This window comes from Dermacentor albipictus, chromosome 4 (genome assembly GCF_038994185.2).
Source record: "Dermacentor albipictus isolate Rhodes 1998 colony chromosome 4, USDA_Dalb.pri_finalv2, whole genome shotgun sequence".
Classification (NCBI taxonomy): Eukaryota; Metazoa; Arthropoda; class Arachnida; order Ixodida; family Ixodidae; genus Dermacentor; species Dermacentor albipictus.
In genome coordinates, this window is record NC_091824.1 from 79,554,157 (window position 1) to 79,580,720 (window position 26,564).

Consider the following 26,564-nt stretch of genomic DNA (forward strand, 5'->3'; position numbering starts at 1 on the left):
ACCTATATATACTGTGCCAAGGAAAGCATATGTCATCTTGAAAAAGACAAGTCCACTTGTCGAAACGTTGGCTCCCCGCTTTCACCTTGTTCTCGTTTTGCTCATCGTCTTGAATTTCCATCTCCCGCCTTCCCCCCTTTCACCACTGATATGTGGCACACCAATAGAGGAAGTATGCATTGCACAGGCTGTTGCAGCTAGGCGTGGCCCCAAGATTGCGATCTCGGAAGGTGTGCATAGCTTTGCCAGCCACAAGCCGCAGTGAGAGAGAGAAGTGCAGTGATGAGTTGCTGCTTGTGTGGAGTTCCTGTGCGCAAAGCTACACGTGGGGGTGACAAGTAGCAGTGTTGCTTGACAGCGTATTTGACATGGGAATTGTGAACTGTCATGCCGAACGAGTGCCGAATCTGACAGAAAGTGATATGCTCTGTGCGCAGCAGTAGGCATTTTTTAAAAATTTTGGAGACGAATCCAGTTCATCATATCCATAGGCAGGACAATATTACAGTAAAACCTCGTTAAAGCATACCCGCTTAAACAGTAGTTTCATTTTAAAAGTAGTAAAGTCAAATCCCCAACTCAGCGGCCATTGAACGTAATGTGTTTTGTATCCGTATAAACCGTACCAGCTTATTGTGTACGTACTGGTTAACATGTAGTGTTGCCACATTTCGTCGTGCAAACACGGCAGTGCGTCGTCTCTATCAGGTGGTCCGGAAGAACAACAAGCCTCAGAGATCAGAACAACGGCCTCCAAGCACCCTGTGCACTTGCGTGTGAAGCCACATCAACATTTACATCATTTCGGCACCGTGCCAGAGAGCGTTGTGGCATCGTGCAACCAAGGACTCGCGTCAACCTGAAGCTCAGATAAAAAAGATGCCAGGTGCTCACCATGGAAGTAAAATTAGACATTGTTTGTGCTATCGAATGTGACACGAAGAAGTCGGCGCTGGCACATGACAGGGATCGACTGTTGAGTATGGTGTGTGGAATTTGGAATGTGAATAAGTTGCTCAGCATGGAAGAAAACTTAGACATTATTCGTGCTATCGAATGTGACACGAAGAAGTCGGCGCTGGCACGTGACAGGGATCGACTGTCGAGTATGGTGTGTGGCATTTGGAATGTGAATAAGTTGCTTGACAGCGCTGCTGCGACCCCAAAGAAATGTCCGCTACGAGGTTCGACTTTTCGCCATCGCTGCCTCTGTTGTTGCCGAAGTGTCGACTAGCGACAGTGATGAGGACGACACAGAAAGCGACAGCACAGGCGATTCATGCCCGACAGTGGCTGAAGCTGCGCGTTGCACCAGCCTCATGAATGCAATCGTCGCGACGAGAACAGCACACAGCAATGAAAAAGACGCCCCGCGACTTCTGCAGTGCTATTGCGCGCGCGCATGGAGAATACGTTATGCCAACGAGGAATCTGCCATGAGAGTGTTTGCCGAGAAGAGGGGGCTGGCTGAAAAGCTGGCTCACAGCTTCAGTAAGCTTGAGGCTGCTGTCATCGCTGCTAGGTCGCCGAGGCATCAAACAAAAATAACACTTAATAGCGTGAAGAGAATAAATACAGCAAGTTTGTTTTCCCCTTTTATCACACTCTCTTCGAGTTCCATTTTTGACAGGTAAGTGAGTAATCTCATGCTATTTCAGTTAAGCAGTACTACTGTTAGTACATACTTTTTCCAAGCTCCGGCCAACTACGGTTTAACGAGGTTTCACTATACTTTGTTAAAGCGAGTCTTTAAGTGCATGGGTGTCTATGGGAATTCAGAGGGGAATTGCATTTACACTGTCACAATCATTATTTCATTGTAACGAGGTTCAAGTGTACAACTCATGTGAAATCTCGGTATAACAAATGTTTCTGGACCAACAAAAATCATTTGTTATTTTGAAATATTGTATCGAAAACATAAACTGCCATGAAAAACTAGGTTCAACAAGAGGAATCGTCTATATCTGAAAGCAGTACACCTCCAAATGCATTTGTGCTGATGACGAGCACTTCAAAAAATTGGAGTGAGAATGCACATTTATGCGACGTCATCTCCATCTGGTGTCCAGATAGATTTACAGACCACTGATCTGTTAATACTATGCAAGTATGCGTTGCTGTATGTCCGTGCACCATACCGAAAGTGACCAACAGTGTGATTACACGACACAGTTCTACCTAAGTTCTATCTGCAAGAGGTTGAGATGCGAATCGGCAGCGTGGCAGTGATACTAAGAAAACATTTTAATGTTGAAAAGGAACACCCTATTATACGTGCATATAAACAATGAGATGATTCATAAGCATGCACTGAATGTCACACACGAACCATGCAGCAGTGTGTTCCTTCAGTGTATAGATAACAGAGCTGAAGCCATTATCACCACAATGCCCAATCTCGCTGATAATGACAGTGGCTAGCAGTCAAGTGCACAGCCAGCACGTGTATCGTTTGCATATGCGAGATCTGCACATGATGCGTCACTGCACATTGTTGCCAAACGTTACCGAAAACCCGAAGCATTCACAAATTTTATGCTTTCGTTGTGGTATTCGCTGACTTGCTTATTGACGTTGTATTCAGGTGGTGATAACAAATGGCCACAGGTAGTATGCTTCACTGCACGACATTTGATTCTTTCCCCTAATAGTACGCTTCAACGCATCACACGGCTTTGTTGCGATGAAGCTAATTAAAGCAAGTCCACAATTGTGGTGCGCAAGTAAGAAACTTTCTGCACTAGCCCTCCTCAGCTTGAGGCACGCACCTTGCTCATTTTTCAATTGCATGTACTGCCCTTCAGAGTCAATGCCTTGCTTGACAGTATCTGCCAAAACAGTGCTGTTTTGTTGGCATCAATATTTCCGATGACGCAAGAGTGATAGGAGGAGCAAACTTGCAGGGGCACAGTGCGGCAGTGTTCGATATATCAAATATGGGGCAAATGGGAGTTCTGAATATGCTTAATGCAGTGCTGTACTTTTGCATGGAATTTCCAAGGGAATCTTACAACTGTTCGACATAACACAGTTTGATATATCCAGGATTGACAGTATCACGTACTCACAATGTTCCCCATTATGACAAGGTTTGCTTTTTGTTAGTACTAGTCTAACATCAACTGAGGATCATAGTACTCCGCTCGAATGTAAGTATAAAGGCTTAACATGCCAGATTTGAGAACATTTTCTGTGCAAGAACAACCGAAAGATCAAGAAATACAACAAAGTCGGTGACAACACCCTGGTGTTGGTGATACAGTGGTGCATCTGTGCATGGAATTCAAGATGCACATGTTTGACCTCCCCTTTCGCTACTAATAATCATTTTCTCCACCTTATAGACTCTGGACAAACAGGACTGCATCAAACAGACTTTTTTGCTTTAATGACCAATTGAATAACATGTCACCTTTCCCCATTTGATGCCCATAGATGAACTGCAGTTTTCCTGTTTTATACCAATATTGCCAAAGATGAGTCCTACTTCCCTAAGATGCAGAGTTGTTTGCACGCTAGAAATTAATTGCATCCCGTCTGTCAGCTCCCTGCAGCTGCTGTCACTACTGTAATGCTGTTGCAGGCGACTGTAGTGCGAAACTTAACTGGCTTTGCATGTAAAAAATGGAGTGACAAAACTCTGTCTGCACTGCTTCCTTCCTTATGTTTTTACATACTTTCCTGGTTGGTGTGCAAACCTCAATGTTGTACAGCATAACCTCATTACAACGAACTTTGCAGAACCACCGAATTTAATTCGTTATTTTGAAATAGTGCAGTACTGAAAAACCATTTTTTTTTCATGTGAGTAATGTATCACAACAATGAAAATTATGTACCTTTGCAGCAGATGCATGTGTTGGTACATAAATAATAAACGAAAACGCTGGGCACAGTTTGACTACAATTTATAGCTCGAAGAAAAGTCTGTTATGGTGGAATATCGGTAACACAAATCTCAAGGGGCGGCGAAAATATTCGTACCATCCGAAAATTCTTATCACCAAAAAAGAAAAAAAAATAAGTTTTCGAACAGAAGCCCATGTACAGGGCATTTATTTCCATGGAAAGAAGTGCCGGATGTCCGCCTGCATCTTCTTTTCTGCCAGGTCAGCCAGCAAAGAACTTTGGAAAGAAAAGACCTGAGCGGACATGTTTGCACAGTCTCTGATACAACCGCACGCCGCAGAATGTCAAGTGGGTGCATTGTTTATGCTGTTGTCGGTGGCTGATCACTGCAGCCGTTGTAGTTATCTTCGACATCGCTGCTTGCGACTACAACTTGGGATGTGTCCACATCATCCCCACTGTCTGCAACACTTCACAGACAGCAAGTTGTGAGGTCATCATCCGTGGTCACGAAGTCAGCAGACCAGTCCACGCCAAGTAGATCTCAATTTTCAATCTGGACCAAATCTGGTTTTTGTGAAGAGGTGGCCATACTGCATTTGAAAATGCCACACTTGCTGAAGCAGCTGGCAATTGTCGTAGTCGACACACAATGCAAATCCATTGCAATAAAGTGTAGGGCATCCAGAAGATTGATCTGCAGGCTTGCAGCCTTGCGGTCAATTTTCACCAAGAGACGTCGCACCAACAAGCTTTTATAATGATGTTTGACATACTTGATAATGCCAGCATTAAGTGGCTGCAGGTGACTTGTGGCATTTGCTGGCAAAAATACAACTTTCACGCTCTGCAGCATCATCTCTTCTGGGCATGCTGGGCATTGATCTAAAATCAAAACAATCTTCCTGTTTTGACTAGACATCTTCCTATCCAGGTAGGTAGCAAACTTCAAAAACAGTGATGATGTCATCCATGCTTTCTTGTTAGCTTTATAGATGCAAGATAACCATCGCAGCTTCTGTGGTTTGCGTATGACCGCCAGCTGCTCTTCTCCGGTCCATCGGCATTGCAGCAGAGCGGCACAGTCATGTGCTGCTTGCTCTTCTGCTCACCCTGGTAGGATTCACCTTTAAAACAGACTTCTCGGACTGCAGGTTGTAAAAAGTCCAGCCTTGTCCACGGTGCAAATGTCTTGAGCTTCGTAGCCCTCAATTAATGCTTTGCTTCCATCAAATCCTTAACAGTGGAGGCACCGACCTTCTTAGCTTCACCACAGACAGTCTTCCAGGCAAGGCCATGCCTGGCTTTAAAGGAGTACTGACACAAAAATTCGAAGTGGAGTTAAAGTGCGAGATCGATTTATGAGGACACACACATATCATCTGCAAAATATAACCGCGAATATGGCTTAGAACATTTAAAATCAGTTTTAAAGTACACGTGCGTGCAGCCAATCGCAAAACGTAGCACCTCGCGACATCGACATCAAGCAAGGAATGTAAACAAGCGAGAAAATACTACGTCACGAGTTTGTGCTGCCATTGGGGCGGGCCCTGCGAGCAAGTTTCTCACCGCTCCGATAGCCCCGGTGTTTTTTTTTCACCGCTGACTGCAGCACAAGAAATCAGCTAAAATTTGTTTCCCACATGAAATAACTCAGAGTAAAGTGACCTCAAAAGTGTGCATGTTATAAAACATGCACATTGTGCGAAATAGTAAATCATTGCCGTGATTTTTACTTGCAAGCGGTCAGCGCAGCCACCACTGCAATCATCTCTGCGAAAGGGCTCGCCTGGCTAACGTGTTTTCTCATTGCTATCAACAGCATCTGGAAAACTAATTGTATTGTCACTTAAGAGCGACATAAATGTCCAGACATTGATTATGTTGACGAATATAGGTGCTTTATTACGAGCTGCGGACAGGTCGCAAGGGCCGTTGGCTTCGGATGAGGACGACGATGATGGTGAGGACATAGTAAAGCACGTGCAGGCGTAGCAGACGTACTAGCAACACGAAGCTCGCACGTCGGCGAGCGTGCTGGCGTGCGTACGTCATAGTTTTGTGCGATTATGTGCCCAGCTGTGTTTACATTCCTTTTTTGACCCATCTTGTCGCTCTCTGAAACCGAAACTTTGACTGGTCGCTACAAACAAGACTCCAAATAATTACCTGTCCTGCTCTGAAGCAAATGATCTTTCGTGCAGTGATTACTGGGTCATTAGGTACCTATTGCAGCACAAAAAAAAAAAATAGATAGAAAATTTTTGTGTCAGTACTCCTTTAAACCTGTGCACCCATACTCCGGAGTCCTGAATATCTTCTATGCCGAGCGAAAGTGCGCCTTTTTCACATAGGACTTTACTGTCAACGCTGACGCCAGCTGCTGCCACTTCTTTAACCGTGTCAGAACTTCTAACTTGCCGTAATGGGAAGTTTTAGCCTCTTTTTTGTTGATGCCAAAGCGCTGCACATTGAGCATGATTTGGTCGCGCCAACTAACAAGGGTTGATAGTGTAGACGGCACTAGGCCTAACTCCTTGGCGAGGTCTGCGTGCTTTTTCTTCGGTTTCTCGTCCACTTTCTTCAAAATTTCTAGTTTTTCTTAAAAAGAGAGTGCTTTCTGTTTCCGCAGTGTTGTACCTTGGGAATTGACATGGCTCTTGAGGGCTGATGCTTGTGAACAGTTGCGTGCACACGAAACAGACGCGCGCACACGAGCGGCCCACCGCCACCACCACCAGGCTCTATGGTTGGACGGTCCGCAGAGTGAACGGGTCAATCCGCGGCGCCATACCTATTGTGTGCAAGCGAAATGGCGAGAGTACTCAATTGCAGAAACGAGGGGAATGCTTGATTGCCGCCACGGCCATGGTTTATATTTAAAAAAAAAAAAAGGGAAGCTAGAGGCACCCGAGCTGCAGCTAGCGGAAACGAAAGGGCCAGCGAGAAGGTGGGTAGAGGGAAATAAAATCTGGGAGGAGTCAGGGAGAACGAACAGGCATAGAGGGGTGAAATGTTCTGTTTGTTCAGAACAGCACCTTGCCCACTGCTAGTGTTAACATGCCAAAAGGAGGAATACTGTGGTAGGGGAGGATTGATTGCTTTTGAGCCCGCGCGCATCCACGGCCGCAATGAAAGTTCTGATCTGTCTGGCCTCCTGCCCATGCTGCCGTCGGCTGCTCACTGCTCGAGTGTTCATATCACCCGCACCGCAGTGATAAACGTGGAGGGATCATCCGAATTATTTTACATTATATACAATGCACTTTGCCGGGAATTCCGAAAATTCGTATCACAACGAAATTTGTATCATTGAGATTCCACTGTATCTTCTTCTGCCAAGTAGAAAACATGTGCTGCAGAATGAATGCCCCCACATCCTCGACCTTCCTCTGAACGTTATCGGGGACAGCGCCCAAGAAATGATCTGGTCTTCTCTGGAAAAACTAGAATATCTGAGCTGGAATCCCTTCCTCTTCATGTGTTGATCCAGTGTTGGCATTGTCTTTGCCACTACTCCATTCGTCTAGCTCACGCACTTTATTCACGATGTCTTCACTGGTGCGATCCGCGGATGCAGCCGCTGCACTGTCGCTGGCAACGTTATCATCAAAGGTCACCCGGGAAGGTCATCCCGGTGTCTACAGGGAGCTTCTCGGCAAGCTCATTCCCCGGTTCTGGTTTGAGCTCCTGTGTCCTCACAGCCTTGTGGCGTAGATGAAGCCTTCAAAAGGCCTGCCTTTTGCCAGCAGTTGCTGATTGTGCTTGCCTTGACGTTCTACCATGACCCTGTAAGCATTTCTGCATCTTGACGGTGTTGACCCCTGTGGGCAGCTGTAGTTGAATGTTAATCAGGAGGCACTGCATAATGCGCTCCTGAAATTCGGCCTTCACACATCTGATGATGCCTTGGTCCAAAAGTTGTAGCAAAGAAGTACAATTCAGGGCATAAATTCAGGTTGCACACTGCTCAGCCACACATTCACTCTATCTGCCAAGCAATTGTCAACAATAAGAATTTTTCAGTTTTTCTTCTTCATTGTGTTGTCGAGCTGCAGCAGCCACTATGTCAACAATTCTCGCATCATCCATGCTTTCTTGTTTGCTCGGTAGTCGCAAGGCTACGAGACCATATTTTTCAACCAGTGCAGCTTAGCAGACTTGCCAACAACTAGCGGCTTGAGTTTTTCCGTGCCCGTGGAGTTGCAATAGAACAGAGCCGATATGCAGGGATGCAATTTCCTTCCCCCATTGCAGTTGTCACCTTTAAAGTTCATTGTTTTCTCAGGCAACAGCTGATAAAAGCACGCCGTTTGATCGGCATTGAAAACGTCGTCTGGAGAGAAAGACTACATGATCTCTTGAAAACACCCGTTCTGCCAGACAACTGCACTCTCGGCATCTGCTGCCTTTTCTTCCCCACAAGCAACCCGCCACGCAAGGCCATTCCTTTCTCAGAAGCGATAAAGCCGTCCAGCACTTGCGTCGAAACCGGAGATGTCCAAGGCGACTGCGAACTGTCGTGCCTTTTCTTAAATAATAGGGCCTGACAAGTGCACAACATGTTGTCTAGCATCCTTAAACCACGTGAGGATGTCATCGTCGAGCTTCTGGTAGTTGCCTAGCTGCAAGCGTATTTTGAGGGAGCTGGTTGTGAGTGTCAATGCAACTTTATGATCTTGTCCCAATCCTTGAGCATTGTTGCTACTGTTGACGGTGTGATGTCATGCTCCCTGCACAGGTCCACTTGCTTTCCTCTGGCATTCAGCTGCATCTTAGTGTCCAGTTTTTCTTTGAGCAAAAACCTGCGTCACTTCATTTCAATGAGGGGGCCAGGAGAACTCATTGTGTGCAAAGCTAATGCACAACACAATCACAACGCCGATAACTTCACAGCTCCTGCTGATCACTATCAACGTGGTGACACTAGGCCTATGACACGGTACCCGACCACACACGACACTCACATTGATGCTGATGCTGCTGCGCCTGTACATGTTGAAACGGGCTCCCCAGCACATAGCTGCTGCTGCGAATGATGATGAGAGGTATATACAGCTTCAGGGATTTCGTACTGAAACGTCAATTGAGCTTCATAATAACGAAGCATATTGATGATTGCGGAATTAAATTACGTACATTATTTTCCAATATTGTGTAACTTGGAATTCAAAGTAGTGAAAGTTTTTTACACTGAAAATATAGGCATTTTGATGGGGATTTAAATAATTTGTGAATCTGGAAACTTCGTTAATCTGATGTTCATAGTAACGAGATTTTACTGTATAATGATGTCTCTCTGATAAGGCCCAAGCGCGAGATAGTTGGCACTATACCTTTCAGTGATACCTAGAAGGTATCTCTTCTAGCGGATACTTTTTCTAGTGCTCTTTCACCATGAATATGTTTCTTTAGTTAGACGATTTTGTTGCGGAGGGTTTTCAATTCGTGTTGCTTTGCCCACTTATGCAGTGTTTCAGGGTATCTGCGACCAGAGCCCCAAATAAACAAACGAATTTGATAAACATCGCTTGAACCAAAGCACCAGAACAGAGCAGTCTGGTTCTTGTGCACAACAAGGAAGGCTACCCACTCAAGCGTCTGCACTGCCTCCATTCCAACTGCTTGGTCAAATCCAAGAGTCCTGGGCTGGTTGATGAACAGCTTGACAGTCTTGGGACCCATGGCTGTAAGAACAGTCGTAACAACAAATATTAGCATATACTAGGTAAGCTGTCACCATTCTCTTATTCCTATCAAAAGCAATCATTATAAAGATGAGTACTTCGCCGCTTCCCTTTACATGAATGTTAGTGCTGCTCGCGCATCTCATACATGCAACTCACCGTGCCCCGTGGCTTGCCTGACCAGACCAACATATGGCCAGACACTTCCGAATTATGATTTTGATGCTACTGTAAAAAGCATACACTTACCACATGGCTAGTCCAGGTTATTATACTGTATTTTCAAAAATAACTGCAGTACAGTTTAAAAATTTTCACTCTGTAAAATTTTTCCTGCGATGCTATTTGAGCCCGTGCACTGTGCTGAATGTGTGATTTAGCATTAAACAAGGAGATATTGCAGGTTGCTAACAACAGCAACCAAAAAGTCAGCCGATTTCCACGAGTCCTCCGGCTCTGAAATCGCTCCCTGCAACTGCAGCAGACTCTGACATCTTCTCAAGAAAAGTCCGCTTGCAATGCACATAAATGTCACCTCCTACCACCACTACAGTATTGCCCACCGCGGCCTCCAGGGTACCAGCACAGACTTTGAACCTATCAAGGTCTGCGCGGCGCAGAAAACTATGAATGTGCATAATACTGGAAGTAGGCTTTTCCACACTGTAGAGTAGTCCTATGCAAAAGGGCCAACCTACGACTGACGGCATCACTGAGCTGGGGGCAGGCTTGCAAACAGCAATGATGTAAAAAACAAAAAAAGAAAGAAGATTGTGGTGGTAAAGACAGCAGCACCAGCTTGTGTTTAATTTCTATTTCTAGGGCGACCATTTCTGCTGTTATGTGTGGTTCAAATGAGTGTGTGGGGAAGTACACTCGCAGAATTTTGCATATTTCTTGTAGACTGCCTTGCAGGGGCTGTGGAAGCCGTGTGCTTGTGCTCCAGAAACTTTCGGTGCCTTCGCTCTATCACTGTACTATGTAAGAAACTAAAGAGTGTTGATTCAACGTAGAAAACACCCACTTTCTGCGTTTTCAAATAACAGAAGTGCACATCAGGCCCTCAAGCACAGATATTCATTCATCATTTTTCATGTAAAATATGGCAAAATTGGTTTAGAGAACTGGGATTTGCAGCACAGTAAAACTGCTGACAATCTGCAGGCTTCTCCTCTGCCAAGATGTCTCACCATTGTCTCTCTTGCCCGCTTTACTCGTGTGGAGAAGACTCAAAGCTTGCCAGGGTGTTTGCTCGTAAAGAGCAAAATTATGCATACCTTCGATGCTAACCAAATTTGCTTCTTCCGCTAAAACTAGGTGCAGAAGGTGGCAGTGAAGAATTAAAATGTTTATATATATACCTCTAAACTGCGTGCCAAGTGTTAATTGCGCTGAAATAGCCAGAAATATGCACTTGCTTTCGTGGGAGTTTCAGGTTTGCAACCGTAATGTGCATCATGTCCAGTTGCTGTGCGAACACTGGCGGCAATAATTTAGCTTGCATGAAATCAATAAGCGACTTGATCAGGGTCGGTGTCAAAGGTGGGCCTCTTCCTGGATAACTGGATATCTCTTCGCAGAACAAGGCAGTACCATCTGCACTCAGAAACTCCTCCGTCGACGCAACACCTGCTTCATCGTCAGTAGCGATGCGCTCCCAGAGCTCGGTAACGGCAGCAGCTTTCACCATGTTGGCTTTACTATCATGGGGGGTCTCCCCTTGGTGCACAAAGCCCCCCATCCCCAGTGATCGGCATGGCCCCTGGTTGCACCCATCATAATTGTGGCACTTTTGTGTGGGCTCACACTTCTTTGAGTCTTGCAAAATTTACAGTTTTGTCTCAAGCAACACAGCTTCACACTTTGTAAGCACCATCTCCTACTGAATGGGCTGCTCGCTGCCTTCAGGGCTGCTTCCGTGGCACATTTCCGCACTTGCTGAAGAAAGGGTGAGCACCACTTCGTTCTTTGCTTTCTTTCCTCCTGTCTCTCCTAAAGTGTAGAGCATATGTTTCACAGCATAGTGAAGCACGATCGCGGGCAATGTGGACGTGAAGCGGCTGGTGCCATGTTGTGGCATGCTGTGTGGTAATGACAGCAGATACGAATTCGCCTAGGCAACTTCTCGCCCCGTCTTGGTATTGTTCGTTTAAGGAGAATTTAGCAATGCAAATGTCCCGATTGTTCTGCATGGACAAGGCCGTTCAGGAGGCAAAACTTTGATTGTTATATCCAATATGTGGTGAATAAATTATTGTTATATATGTTGATATTTTTTTTCATAGCCCTAATGCATAAGTTGATACAGTCGAACCCCCTTATAATGATACCGGTTTTAACAATATATTAAGTTATAACAATCTGAAACTGCTGCACCTTCAACTTTTGTATGTTTTCCATGGTGAAATAACCCACTTATTACAATACCTCGATGCCGCATCATCGGTTATAATGATGAAGTCTGGCTGCTGGGTGTCCGAGCCAAAAGGTAGTGAAATGCGCAATCCTCGAAAAGAAAAGAAAGAAAAGAAAGAAAACAAGAAATTCAAGCTGCTGTGTGATAGGGTGCTGCTCAAACAACTGCTGCACGCTCATTTTCCAATCAACTCCATGTGCCTCTCTCCTGTCGCCCTTCCACTTCTCCAAACACGAATGGGCTGTGCCCACAGCTCTTCCCTGTCCCACCCTCCGAAACATGAATAGACTACGCCAACTGTGCTGCTCGTAGATTGCTTGCATGTTGCTTGCTGGCTCCTCATTCAGTGCAGTTCTGCAAACAGCTTAACTGCTCGTTTTCAGCTTTGTTGGTTGCGTTGAAATCATTCCTGGCCACACGGTTTCTCAGCCTCGTTTGACTCGCTGCTGAGACGGAAGATGGCTGATCTGCCCATGGATCATTGGCAATGCACTACATTGCCGGTGAAAAGAAAGCACATGACTATAGATCTGGAAACTAAGTGCTTCTAACCGATGAGGCAGTCGTCGCGAACGTGCTTGCATCAGATAGAGACAGCAACAATGGTAGCGATGACGCGGTAGGGCAGGCTGCCTCAACGTTGTCTTCATAGGAGGCCCTGCAGATTATTCAGTCCCTCTGGGGCTTCGTTTTCGTGAGGAGCCTTCTGCTGTGCTATGTGGAGCACCTGAATGCCGTGGAGAAGGATGTCACCAAGCTTCACATAAAGCATGCAAGCCTGACTGACTGACATAGGGTTTTTCTCGTGCAAGCCAGTGAGAAGTATGTGGCAAGATACTTGTGGCAATCTCACCTCAGCGTTTCTTCTGGATTTCTCAAGCCGACAGCCTGCCGCAGCTGCTGTCTCACAAGTTTTAGAGGGCGCCTTTCTGGGCCACCAAAGCAATGCCTCGGTGGTACTTGCATATCGCTTGCCACCCGCGACCACTCTTTGCAGTTGTTATAGCAGTGCCATTCTTGAACGTCGACAGCCGTGGCTTGTTGCACGCAAGCGGAGCGCCCAGGAAGCAGTTAAACGAGGGAATACAATCAGCAGCCAGATGGAAGAAGGTGGTGGGGAGGGGCTTTCACCTCCCCGCCAATACAGTTTTTTCACATCAGCTCTGCTGTTCCCTTATTTTGATTTTTTTCATGTAACACAATTACAACAATTACTGGCTATAACAATGGAATTTTCATGGCACTTGAATATTGTTATAAGTGGGTTCGACTTTACTCTTAAGTCGACTCACTGTTACTATAACCGATATATTGCTATATGTGGTATCATTATAAGTGGGCTGCACTGCAGTACGTAAGTGTAGGGTGAAGCTGCAGGTGAGAAAGTGGCGTGACGACGTCATACCTGCCAACTCTCCCAAATTTTTCTCAAGTTTTACGAATTTGGGTTCGCTTGGACGTCGTGTTAAGTTTTATGAAAAATGCTGTATGAAGTAGATTATGCCTCAACGGTCTCCGAACCTTCCGCTTGGAAGTCCTCCGATGGCGAATAGGTACAAGAGGGGTGCTTGCCTTGAGTAAGTTGATACAGACAAGTTCCCAGAAGAGGGCGAAACCTGCAACAGCAATGTGCCTGAAGGATTTACTGTGATATAAAAACAATACATTTCCCGTCAGTCGCAGCTGTTCGAACTACTTCCTGTGCATTGCTGCTTCTTGTGCGCTACACTTAAAGCTAAATCATTGTTAGTAAAGTGCATTACCCACAAAAGGCAAGATATAAATGAATAGGTTCTACACCCCCCTACGCTGTCGAGTGTCCAGATTTTTACGAGTTTTAACCTTCGCAGGGTGGCAGGTATGCAACGTAATGCAAAGGACCAACAGACAGATACAGCACTTATAAATGCTTATAGATGCTCTCACACACACAAAAATGAAGCCAATAAAGTTTCAGTGCTTACTACTCGGTGCTTGAAACTTCATGGAGTGGAGTTTCACGGGCTGTGTGAATCCCAGAGAAATGATTAGCTGCAATGAAATGACCGAGGGAAATCAGCAAAAGCCAATGACACAAAAAGGACAAAGTATTCAATACAGCTGTTAACATAAACATGGCACACACCGATGCAGTAAACATTGTCTGCCCATACTAGCACGTTTAACAAGCACATACACCTTAGACACAGCTAGCAACTGATAGTTTATATGGAGCCTACAGCGTAGACATAACGAAACAAGGAAGGTGCGCAGACCACACTGTACATAAGAGGCGTGGTATATCATAGTCATCTTGCAATGCATAAAGAAACAACCCAAATGACAGCATTCTTTATAAAAAAAAAGCATTTGTGCGTTGCTGACAACGCAAAAGTGTCATGGATACACGCCTTGTTCTTTCCGGTATAGAAAGCTTCCATTAAATACCATGCAAGGGTCTTCACTCTCACACGGAATTCGGATACATATTAGGGAGCAAATAGCCACAGGCATAGGACTTACAATGTGCCATTAAATGTGATGTGGCTTTATTCTTGATAGATTGCTCCTGTTACCTCATGTCCACTTCACTGCAAATATGGGTCAACTAGCCCAACAACAAGTTACATTGTCTGCTTGTTTAGTGTATTAATGTCTGACCAAATAAACTAGAACAGGAATCTACAGCCTTTGTCAATAGTATACAGGCTCTGCCGCACCCTCCCCATGCTTGTTGTCTTGCTGTGTAGTGCAGTTCCCATGGCACTTCCTACACCCCAGACCTTCGGAGGGGGAGCAGGATGGTTCTTCCCGTACATCAGGGCGTTGGAACTACCACAGGAACTCAATTAAAGAGCCTATAGTCAGCTTGGTGGTCAAAGGTAACAAAGCCCGTACGATTTTGACAAGTACTGGACACAAATGGGTTACCTGATAGTTAGCACAAAAATAATTAACCCTAACACTGCCACGCCCAAATATAATGCAGCCAACGCTTGTTACAACGGACCCATGCACAACAAACTTTCAGATATAACCGACCATATTTCAGCTTTAGTTTGTTCTACCTATTTTATTAATGCAACTAAGTTCTCTTTTAACTGACTGCGCTACAACGGACTATCGGCTACAGCAAATGAAATTAGCAGAAATTTTTTTAAAAATCGGATGGATAAAAAAAACTTGTGCCTTGTTGGCACAGGCTGACCACCGACTTACAAGAGTCAGCCAACAATTGCAGCTCAATATTGTGCATGCGAGGACGGAAGGCGGGGCAGAAACGTGGAATCTTTTGCACGAGTATAAAATCAGTAAAACTCTTGCTTGGGCTAGTTAGTTCATGCTTGAATGAGTAAAGGCAAGGCACAAAAGACCAGGAATGAAGAAGGACCCAAACGACAGGACCGGCGCCTCCTGTCGTTTGTGTTCTTCTTCAGTCCTGGTCTTTTGTGCCTTGCCTTTACTCATTCAAACGTTTGCACGAAAGGCACGAATGTGGGGGGGAGGCAAGAGAGAGGGGTTTCTATTCCAGTGACTGCTGTATCTTTAAAGTGATTTGCGATGTGGACAAAGTACACCCAGTGCTTGTAGCTTGGTATGCACTGTGCTTTCGGCGTTTAGTTCATGTTGAAGCGAGAGACAACACCAAGGTCGATTCGCTCATAGTTGCTGCCACACTTATCTTGCTTAATGTGCCTTTCGGGTAAAACAGCAACTTTCTTGTTTGTTTTTTTACCTTGGCATTTGTCACTCACTCTTTGCAATAAAGCTGTTACCCATCGCGATGAAGCTTTTGGAATTGAGGCGTTTCGAATACTATGGACTTCGGATAAGGCAGGTGCTTTTGTTGGATTATCAGGGTCCAGTGTGACTTATTGGTCCATTGTCTTGTTTTGTATTTTAAGCAAATTCCCTGCATGTCCACTGAAACAATGCATAAGCTAAGCTTAACAGAGTCAAAAGGTAGTCAAAACAGTAAAGAGTAATCACAAGGTTGAGCAACAGCTTTTATGTGTAGCCATTTTGAACACACTGTAAGCAATCAAATTTTTAAAAAATCATGCGCCACCTTTCACAATAGCTGAAGTGGAAAGTAGACTTGTCAGCGAAGTAAGCTGCGCAAAGAATTGTTCCTTGTTTTTTGTTTTGTTCTTTAATTCAATTTCATGATATGTACAAACATATTCAGAGTATGCTAGCTAAAGAAAGAAATACATACTATTGTAAATTTCTCTTGGAGGTGTCGTCAATGTAAGTCGGATATATTCCAAAGCTTCAGTAGTTACTTGATTGGTGCGTTTTCTGCTGCCACTAAATGCACGTATAATGACTCATTTTGCAGTGCTTCAGCTTTCAGCTTAGTTTCCTATCCCAGAGTGATGTGTATAGTTATGGTGCTAAAATCAAAAATTAAAACTTCATGTGCAGTGTTCCGAATGTATTTTGTGGCAGTATGCCAAGTCACTTCGCAAATCTCTTTTATTTACAATTTGTGCATCCCTCTTGTTAAAAAAACTACCTAGTGTGGCTGGAGGACAGCTTTTCATTTCATATATTTTACCTTCAGGGCTTTTCAGCATTACAGAGGGCATGGGCTTGTGAGCCACACAACATGAATGTACATAAATATGGCCAAGTGATTCTCTACTAAATGATACAGTGCAATAGAAAATACACACAGTAAGTTAGAGGGGTGCCAGTATTTAAGAAGCAAGATTATTTGCTATTACAGCGGTGGGACAGCCATTTCACCTTGTGGCATAGATCTTGACATGGGTAAAGAGCTTATTTGGTACCGATAAGGCACTTTTGGTGCAGTGTAGAACGAATATCTATATACCAATGGCTTCAATATTAACTGAGATAGTCAAGAAATATAGCAGAGTCAGCTCTATAAAGTAGGCAGCACCTGGAATAAAAATTACCACGTTAGTTTTAATAATTTTTAATAGAAAGCCTTTACCTGTGTGCATATCGCGGTACAAAGCTGCTTATACCATTTCAACTTGCAAAATGTGTTTGCATGTTCACCATGCCTACAGCAAGCAAACAAAACAACAAAAAACAAGACAAAAAAAAAAACAAGATTGCAAAAGAAAAGGATGTGTAGGGAAGACCGTGTCCAAGATACATGCATGATTAAACGAAGTTACAGCAAAGATGTTCAGATGTTTCTTTACTTCTAATCTGCAACGGTCTCTTCTGCATAACTATGCATTAAGTCAAGTGAAAGCTATTTAAATTTCAACCACGGGATTGGCTCTTTCAATCGTGAAGGTTTGCAAAAAAGGTCCCCACTAATAGCAAAAGTTTTGGCAAGAGGTTTCTAACCTTCCTGTCCTTTTTCTCCTCCTCGTCCTAGCCAGGAGGTTGAGTATGCACATTACAAGATAGTTTCTTCAAAGCGGCATTATTAACAACTGTGCAAAACAGTGAGCAACCGAACATTATCCGAAGCTGCCTTTTGATCTGAGAGCCTCTTGGGGTGAGTTCTGCGCCACAGTAGCACGAGGAACACAATAATGCACCACAAACGGCACAAACAAGACCACGCAGTGGAAGAACACTGGAACTTCCACTAGAGGGAAATGCAACAAAAGACCATAAACAGTGAACAATGAACCGATGGCATCGGCTATATTTGTGGTTATGGGCACTTGGATCACCTCCAAGGTGATGATAGCGTGCTTTACATTTTGGTTTTACTAGCAAAGTAGCTATTAGTATATGTTTCTTTGTCATAGACGTGGCACAATTTTCCCTTAAAATGCCATTTTGGAGCGGGATGGTGCAAAGGTTTTGCTCTAGACTCAATTTGGCGCAATTGTTTCACCCCTGCTGTTACATCGATATAGGTCAATTTCATCACCATCTTCATTTAAGCTGATAAAGAAAACTGAACTGATAGAAAACGCTAGGACTGCCCTCCAGCCTTACTGGCAAGTTGTTCTTGCCGCCATGCATGTTTTTTCATTTCTTTTTTCATTTTTCTCAGAGACCATTCTGCCAGAATCCCAACTATGATTGTGCAGTTTGCTCTTGTGCTAGACATGCTAACTGTATCAGGAACTCTATGAATGTTGTCAGCAGTTTGATGATGAGACAGGCATGTCCATAAAATTTGATGTGTGACATAAACAGTCGCATGTGGCAGAGAGTGGTGAACAATGAGATTGTAGCACAGACATTGGCTTCCGTCAGGTGCCCCAGTCAAGCTCGTCTGGACATGTCTCCTCGCGAGCCGTGTGAGGCGTGGTCTACGGCGTTTACCTGCTCTTGAATGCATGGAGTGTGCTGTGATGAGTACACAGCAGCGCTTCGTGCTGAGTTTTCCGCCACATAAAATTATTCAGAAAAGCTTGGCCGGCGTTAAGGGGTAAGACAGGAGAAGACAGGGCTTCTAGGCTAGGCTGTTTGGTTGTGCTGCTCGCCCTCTGATGTACACTCTCAGTAACGGAGATTAGGTGTGTTTACATAAGTCGTCAATATTAATCCCACCTGCTCATCACAGTCGGATTCCAGGTATCCATCTCCTGATGACAGGCAGCCAGAAAGTGGATGGTCATCAGACTCATTTAAGCATTCCTGAGCACTGCGATCGAAGAATGTGGACATGTCAACCTGAAAAAAGAGAGTGTCAACAATTTTGCAGGCCGCATTACACAAATTCACCAATTACTCTTGCAGCGAATGTGCTTTCAAAGGCAGTTTGAAAAATTAAAGTAAGAGATGTGAATGAGATAATTCAAGTACACATCTTTTCATTATAATTTCTTCACATGCGGTGACACTAAATGACAATAAACACAAACCAATTACATTTATTTTTATTTTTTTTTACACTTGTACAGTGCCCTAACCACAAACCTTTCAATATTGATGTCAGAGAACACCGCTTACTGTCTCCTATAAAGCGAAATAGTTAAGTGACCATAGAGAAACAATATGTGGAGAACACCTATGGCCACTTGCTTACTTTCCACTGCAGTCAGCTAACGAAGAGTGGTGCTTAACATTTAAGCTGCATTTCTATTCAGTGAAAAAATCTTCGTTCTATAATAGCACATTTCTGCCAGTAAATTAAGGATGTCTACCACTCTTTGTTCTTACACATCAATATATACACCCGTAATCAAAAGTATGTGGACCAGGGTTCTGCAAAGACACCAAATTTCCTCGAAACCTTTGCTTGTAACCTGAACCGGAGATTGTGTGCAATGGCAAACATCGCCGTGCATTCGTCAGATTCAGGTTGTCAGTCTGAATTTCCAAGAAATTCGTTTCAATTTTTCACACTACCTCTGGTCCGCATAATACTATTAATTACGCGCGTATCGTGTACACAGCTTGTGGTTATAGTGAGAGCACACACACATAAGTGGGGTGTCACACGGCGCACTTTTGATCACAACCAAGCCCGATCGCGATTGGCTACTTTACGCAAGCTGCGGGAGGGAGATAACCACCGCCGAGAATTTCCGCACGGATCGGGCTCGATCCCGATCGAAAGCGGCCGTGTGACCCCGGTATTTGTCAAAATATGAGCTTGGTACTTGCATGGCCTTGGACTTTCTCGGTGGGAGCTCCCTCCGGAGGCTCCGAACTCAGCAGCTCCTGGATCTTGGCTTCGAGGGTGTTCGGGTCGGCGCCTCGCAGAGTGGTTAGTTTCGCCTTGGCCCGGAAGAAAACGAACGTCGGCACAGCGCTCACGCCCTGAGCAGCAGCGATTTCTTGACATTGGTCAATGTCCACTTTCAGGAACACTGCCTGCGTGTACTTGTTGCTTAGGGACTCGAACACGGGCGCCATCCTCTGACAGGGTCCACACCTGCAATGCAGCGTTGAAACAGTGCAACTAAATACTGCAAGATCGATGTAACGACGTTTCCTTAATAGCCTGCTCGTTTAATTTGGTAGTCAGAAGGTGTGTCAGTTCGAAATTCGACCACCACGACGACTTGTCGTCGCAACTGCCGCGGATGCCACCAGCACAACATCGGCTAAGCGTACGACGGTTCCACAAAAATAATCACAAAGTGGGAAGCATAGTTCGACTACCGGCTCAAAAATTACCACAGCACAGAGAACAGGCTCACTCTCCGCTCACGAGATAAGTGATTTTCATACGGCATGCAATGACAGAACTGACTCAGCAAACACACCCTAAAGAAAAGTCCATGCCCCGGGGAAAACATTGACTGCACCAAGACGCGTTAATGGCATTAAAGCGTATTATACAATGTAGAACAAGTGACTTCCGCACACATTGATATTAATTTTGTAGCGCGACGGTGCGCCAATGATGTCAGCACCTTTGGACACAGTGGTGTGGCGTCCATGCAGCGATACAATTAGTTGCTTACCAACTCGCTGTAAAATCCACGATGACAAGACTAGCTCCAGAATTAGATAGTTCCGCTTGAAAACGAGCATCATCGGTTACTAGTTTCACAGGCATCTCTTCTTTAAAGAAACGATATTCGCGGAAAACAGCACGTTATAGGAACGTCGATACAACCGGCGGACAGAACGTTTTGTAGAACGCGGCGCCACGACGGCCACAGAAGAAACTACTCCAGAGCAAAAATACAAAAATTGGTTTCGGTTTTGGTTCTAACAAGTACATCGGCTGCTTCATCAATCTACCGAACTTTATTTGCAGTCTTTGTTTTTCGTATGTGAAAATTGCAGCTTGCACAGATGAGTTGTTCCAGCTTTTACATTTTAGCTTGCTGCAAGTGGATATTTTACCCCCTGACACTTTCACCTGGTCGCGATCATCATAGACGATGCAACGAAGCATCGTACCATCAAACTGCGCTTGATCTACAATTACATTCTTGACAGGGGTGCCGCATGGCAGAACGACAAAGAGACGATTAAATCAACAAGCTTTTATTCAGCACCGGGAACGCTCCCAGAAAGGGCAGATGGCTTTCCACGGCCGACAGTAAAGCACGTGCTCGCGTTCACGTTAACCCACAACGCCAAGGTAACAAAGAAAAAATGAAAAGCCCCCGGGCTTGCTTGACTTTTCCCAGTCCATGGAAGTCACCTGGGCTTGCAGTTTCACTTCTTTGAAGCTGCGATGGAGCCTCAGGCGCACGCCAATCCATAGCCCTGGTCAGTCAGCTTGGTCTTGGCGCACTTGTCTCGCGACACCGACGAAGATGAGAAAAAAAAAAGAAAAAAAAGAAGGAAATGCAGACTTGGGAGGGGAGTCGAAGGCTCGGGCCGGCTCGACCGCTCTCGCAGGAAGAGCTCCTGCCGCGTCATTCTTCGTTTTCCTCCGTCTTCTTCGGCTCGATGTCGTACTCTTTGAGCAGGTCAGCAAACATGGCCCGCTGCTTCTCTCTGGTGGCCTCGAAAACATTCTCGTACTTTCCCTTGGCCAGAAGCACCACATTCCTCAGGTCATCCGGGGACATGATCTTCTCGAGCTTCTCGTGGAGACGTTCCAAGAGACGCGACACCTGTACCTTTCGCAGGCGGTTGTAGTCCAGGTCGGCCAGCATGAGCCGGTAGCTGCACTCGTCCAAGATGCGCACCACGTGCCGGGTGTTCTTGATGTCGCGGCACTCGACGCGGTAGGCCCGCGGCACGACTCGCATGGCGCGGCAACGCATCAGGAACGCTGCGTTGTTGGCGTACGAGGCAAGGTCGAACATGGAGCGGAAATAGCGGTTCACCAGCTCCATGGGGCGGCGACCGTAGGTCTTTCGCAGGTGCCGCTTCAGCGACGACGGGCTCGAGTGCGATTGCTGCTGCTGCTTGGCCGACGATGTCTCGCTCATATCGGTCTTGTCGAGCGCGCTCGTCTCCAGAGTGTCGCCGGCCGCCTTGTTCGACTCCTCGGGCATCGTAGCTGCTCACGCTCGCTGCTAGGGGCGGTTCCCGAATTCCGAACGGAGGCCGCACGAGCCAGTGCCGTTCAGCGGGCTGTGCGGGCTGAGCGTGCTGCGCTTGCTGCACCTGCCACGAGAGGCACTGCTACTGGCGCTGCGACTGGCCCAAGAAAGGGATTTTTTTTTACGGCTCTGGGTTCGCCACGTGCAATGGTTAAGTTGCACGAAGGCGTTCTCACGTGCGGCGGAGACACGCTGGAATTATTTTGGTTGAGGCATTGGCGATTTTCAGAGCAGAACGCGACGATGCATTTCTGTGACAGATAGACTGCTTCGTATAGTTGGAAGCGCTCGCTAGTGAGGGTTTGTCGCGGTCGCGTTTTCTGCATTGTAACAGTAAGCGAAGTCCCCTTTCGTCGTCGGCGTCTGGACCGGTATATAATATTCCTTTTTTTATTCTTTTATTTAAGACACTTTCGATAGAAAACGTTTACTCAACGCTGTACAGCAGCACAATGGTTGTGCTCTTCTTTCACCAATATGGCCAGCGCACTGGAAACAAAGGAGCACGAAGTAGACGAAGGCAACGCTGGTCTAACAATTAGATTCAACGTGCAAAAACAAAGAAGAAAAGAAAGCGCGTTTAGAAAATTTAGGACAGGTGAAATTTTCTTTTCTTGGATGGTTGGCTGCGTGCACGGCTGCATCGTTGTGATGCATTGCCCGCACGGTTTTCACTGCGTTATCCAGCTACGCACCGTTTTGCAGTGACCACATCTGGTGAGGGGCTTTTTACTAAATTTGTGTAGACGGTGGCGCGATATTTTGCTCTTTGTGATTTTAATAATGTTTATGGCGTTGTTGTGCGGTAGTCACAGGTGACTTCAATGCAGAAGGGAGAAAAAACAAACAAACAGCCTGGTAAACAGGCAATTGTCAACTATAGCATCAACTCAAGGAAGAGCACAGAAGATATTTTGGTGAAATTCGCGGAATAATTAATCGATTGCGAATAGTGAATACCTTCTTCCGGAAGCGCAATTAAAAGAAGCTGACCTGGGAAAGCCCAGAGGGAGAAAGAGGAAATTAGTACTTCTTGCCGGCTCAAGCATTGTGTGGGATGGAGAAGTGTTAGGTAGGGTAAAGGGCAGTGATTATAGGGCAGTGAGGTCAAGCATTTCTCTCAATTTGAAGGGAGAAAGTGCAAAATTAGTTACTGAGAAGAAACAGGCCAACTTAGAAGCAGTCAGCTGAAAAGCCGATTACTTCAGGCTACAGTACTCGCACTCTGGAACCGGAGGATGAGGGCAGCATCAAATTGCATGAGACCTTCACTAGCATAATTACAGAGCTCACAAACGAAGTTGAATGTTAGGCACCTGCAGGACAAACAGTGAAGCTCTCCCTAAGGACCCCTTTTTCTGGATCCGCCAGTGCCCCGGACCTAATACAGAAACGCTAAAGCATCAAAGTGGTTAACTCCAGCGATCAGCTTGAGTGAGTTTTATTGCGAATGCTAATAAACGCAAGAAAATAAGGGACATTCGAAATTATAACAGTGGAAAGAGTGAGGAAGCAGTAAAGGGGAGCAGCATGAAATCATTTAGAAGCAAAGCTCAAAAATAAAAGAAACGTGTGTAGTGAAAAATCAGAAGGCAAATTTCACCAACACATTTATACAATAAAGGTGTAAAGGAATCCTATAGCCAAGGAAGCCATGTAATCATGTCCGAGTATAGTGACGAACATGATGCAGAAGCTCTATGCGTAATTCGAGATTGGTTTGGAAGGGCTTTGCAGGATATTACACGGAAAGAGCGGCAGGATCAAATGAATAACACTCGATTTGAGAAAAGATCGACTGGATATTGTCACGTGGTGGTGACGTTGAAGAACACAGTAGCAATACTGTGAAAGTCAAAACTAACTTTTATTGGGCGAACCTGTGCCCACAAAAACAGGCTACACTTATAGCACAACGATAGCGGCAAACACGGTCGGCGATCGTCGAAAATCTGATAAGCGGGTCAAGCGCGTCGGCTTTTATACAGCAGTCATCGAACGTTCGAGACTAATCGTTGGGACCCGCATGCCTTCCACACAGTTCTACACCATTCGAGTCACGCGATGAAATCAGATAACACAATTGAGGTTCGGCGACAACAGACAGCGGATAGAAGCATAGATAACTTTACAGAAACTTCGGATACATGCAGGCGCGTCAAGCGCTGTGCGATAACATTTGTTACCCCGTGTTACCCCGTGTTAAACGTGGTCGCCCGATAAATATAAGTACACGTGTCAATATGCTAAAAACGTCCTGCGACCCTTTATTCGAAGTACGTCACGACTTCAAGTGTACCAGAGGAGGATGAATTTAATTTGTACAAGGGCAGTGAGATTGACCTCAGCTTATGCGCTCTAACATGCTACTCGGTGCTGGAGTACCAAATACTTGGAATAATGCCAACATAATATTAATTTATATGAAGGGAGACGTTGAAATATTGAAGTATTATAAGTCCATTAGCTTGCTTTCGGTAGCGTTTAAAAACAATCACCAACGTTAAGGCCAACAAAATCAGCGCGGTCGACGCATGACTTCTGACTTCAATCATGCCAATTATTAGACTGGCTCTATGGAGGGATATTCAACCGTAAATCCCATCCTCGTCACCAATCAGGTAATTGAGAAATCTTAGGAGTATAAGCAACCTATCACAGAAGTTACGAAAAGGCGTCCGATACATTTGCGAGACAGTGCGTAGTGAAAGCATACGAGAAACATACGTGATACAATAGCAAATATCTCTAAAGATTATCCGGATACACTATGCCCTCAGAGGAAAAAGGGGAAAAATGTCAATCGAGAAAAGGGGACAGAATCTCTCCGATGCTATTGATTTCGTGATCAAAATTCCAGCAGTACCGGTCTCACGATGATGTCGACCGTTGATGGGATTAGATTTGAGGCAATGCGGCGACACACTGTATTGCCAAAATCATCCCTTCTGTGCAGACGTATATGTAGTGACACATATTTATTGGCACATATCCACTCTGGGGGATTGCCCAAGAACGGGGTAGTTCGAAACCGAATAGGAAATAAAGAAAATGTGTAGCCGACTTCAAATTTCTATTACCATGTTCTCTGAAGTTCAAGGCTCCACGCTCGATGTACGCTCTGGTCACATTATGTTCACTTGACTTCTTTCTCCAGACTCGACTGCTTTTGATTACGACTTTTTTTCCTTCTCTGCAACTGACTTTTCAATTTTCTGTTACAGACTTTTTCACTCTTGTCCTGCTTGTCCATATGCGGATACCTACCCAGCGGCAAAAAAATACCCATTCTGGAAGATTGTCCAAGAATGTTCACATACCTAGTGTCCCATATATAGTGCCCACTTGCACATACCCAATGGTCCAAGTTTTCTTTTCCAAGTTGTCTGTTCGGACACATACCCAGTAAGCCAAGTCGGCGTAAAAGAGGTTAGATACCTATACGGTCATACAAAAAAGAGTGTGAAGTACCAAAAGAATGCTAAACGCATTAAAAGATCTATTCAAGCTTTTACGGTGGGAAGAATTAGGAACGGGGAAAATCTAGCAACATGAGGTTTGCAGATGTCATTGTCCCGCTAAGCAACGCTTGAGATGATTTGCAAAAAAAAAGGACTTTAGCGTAAGAGTAGATTTGAATATTAACATCGAGACTAAGGTAATGCTCAATAGCCTAGCAAGAAAACGAGAATCTGTTCAAGAGTACGTTTATACAGGCCGATTACTTAGGGTGGAACCGGGATCATGGGCAGGAAGTGTACATAAGAATAGAAGCGTGTTGAAGTGCATAAGGTAGGCATTGACAAGATATGACCGGTATCTTACTGCTATTTTTGATAACAAAGGCGCCCAATCATTGTATTCTGCCTGCACTAACATTTGTAGCGGAAACTTAAGAGTTTAACGAATAACTTTGAGAAGAAGTTGAGGGCCGGATAGCGAGCGATGAAACGAAAAAAGGTTAGACATAGCGTTAGGAGACAGGAAGGCAAGATTAGAAACAGGTGACTGAGCATGTGGGTGTAGCCGATATTCTATTAACAGTCGACACAAGAGGAAACAATGGAGCTGGGCAGGCCATGTAATGCGTACGACAGATAACTTGCGGCCTATTGGTGTTACAAAATGGGTGCCAAGGGAAGGCAAGCGTGGTCGAGGACGGCAAGAAAGTTAGGTGGTGTGTTGAAACTAGGAAATTTGCGGGCATACAACGGTGTCAGCTGGCACAATACAAGGGCAGGGTAGTTGGAGATCGCTGTAAGATAGGCCTGGATACGGCAGCTGACAAAATAGGCTCATGATGATGATAATGGTGGTGGAGCTAGAGGTCCTACTGATCACCTCGATAAAGCGTCGATACGTCGACGATGCGCAGGAAGGAACACTAACCCAGTATGCCAACAAGAGAGGCAGTTGGCGTTGAACAAGGGGATTTGTTTGATATAGCCTCAATGGTAGGTCAGAGTGTTTCTATAATTAGCACTCCATTGTTCTCAAACTTTATGTTATCGTTACATGGGAAAGGAAAGAAAGGAGATTATGCCCCTCTCCACGTGCGAAAAATGACACCGTAGAATAGCTTCTTCAGCAGGAAGAAGGCGCTGCCGAAAGTGTAAAAATAAAGGAGGTTTAAAGCCATTTTAAATATGTCTATATTGACATATTTTCGACTTGTCATTTCGTTGCGTTGAATGAAAGTTAGAACCCTTTAAAATCGAA

At 45.1% G+C, this 26,564-nt stretch overlaps 2 protein-coding genes across 3 annotated transcripts in view; both read right to left on the bottom strand.

The window, feature by feature from the left end:
• Txl (Thioredoxin-like) overlaps positions 1-20,486 on the bottom strand; it is a 44,994-nt gene extending 24,508 nt beyond the window's left edge. Inside the window, exons 1-5 of one of the 2 annotated variants that reach the window (XM_065445927.1) lie at positions 20,301-20,486; positions 19,495-19,765; positions 18,436-18,558; positions 13,923-13,989; positions 9,449-9,542 (exon numbers count right to left, since the gene is read on the bottom strand). In XM_065445927.1, the coding sequence (XP_065301999.1) occupies positions 9,449-9,542; positions 13,923-13,989; positions 18,436-18,558; positions 19,495-19,765; positions 20,301-20,395 (650 nt within the window). In that variant the 5' untranslated portion in view covers positions 20,396-20,486. Of the gene's footprint in view, positions 1-9,448; positions 9,543-13,922; positions 13,990-18,435; positions 18,559-19,494; positions 19,766-20,099; positions 20,242-20,300 lie in introns of those variants that run through there. The other variant, XM_065445928.1, reaches the window with a different exon arrangement.
• A 330-nt stretch (positions 20,487-20,816) lies between these two features.
• On the bottom strand, positions 20,817-21,948 carry LOC135913338 (uncharacterized). The gene has a single exon (XM_065445929.1). The coding sequence runs from the start codon at positions 21,795-21,797 to the stop codon at positions 21,210-21,212; it is 588 nt and encodes a 195-aa protein (XP_065302001.1). The 5' UTR covers positions 21,798-21,948; the 3' UTR covers positions 20,817-21,209.
• Between the last annotated feature and the right edge of the window lie 4,616 nt (positions 21,949-26,564).

What these genes read in the sequence shown, in the direction of transcription:
- LOC135913338 (XM_065445929.1), bottom strand. Translation starts at nt 21,797, where the DNA reads ATGCCCGAGGAGTCGAACAAGGCGGCCGGCGACACTCTGGAGACGAGC.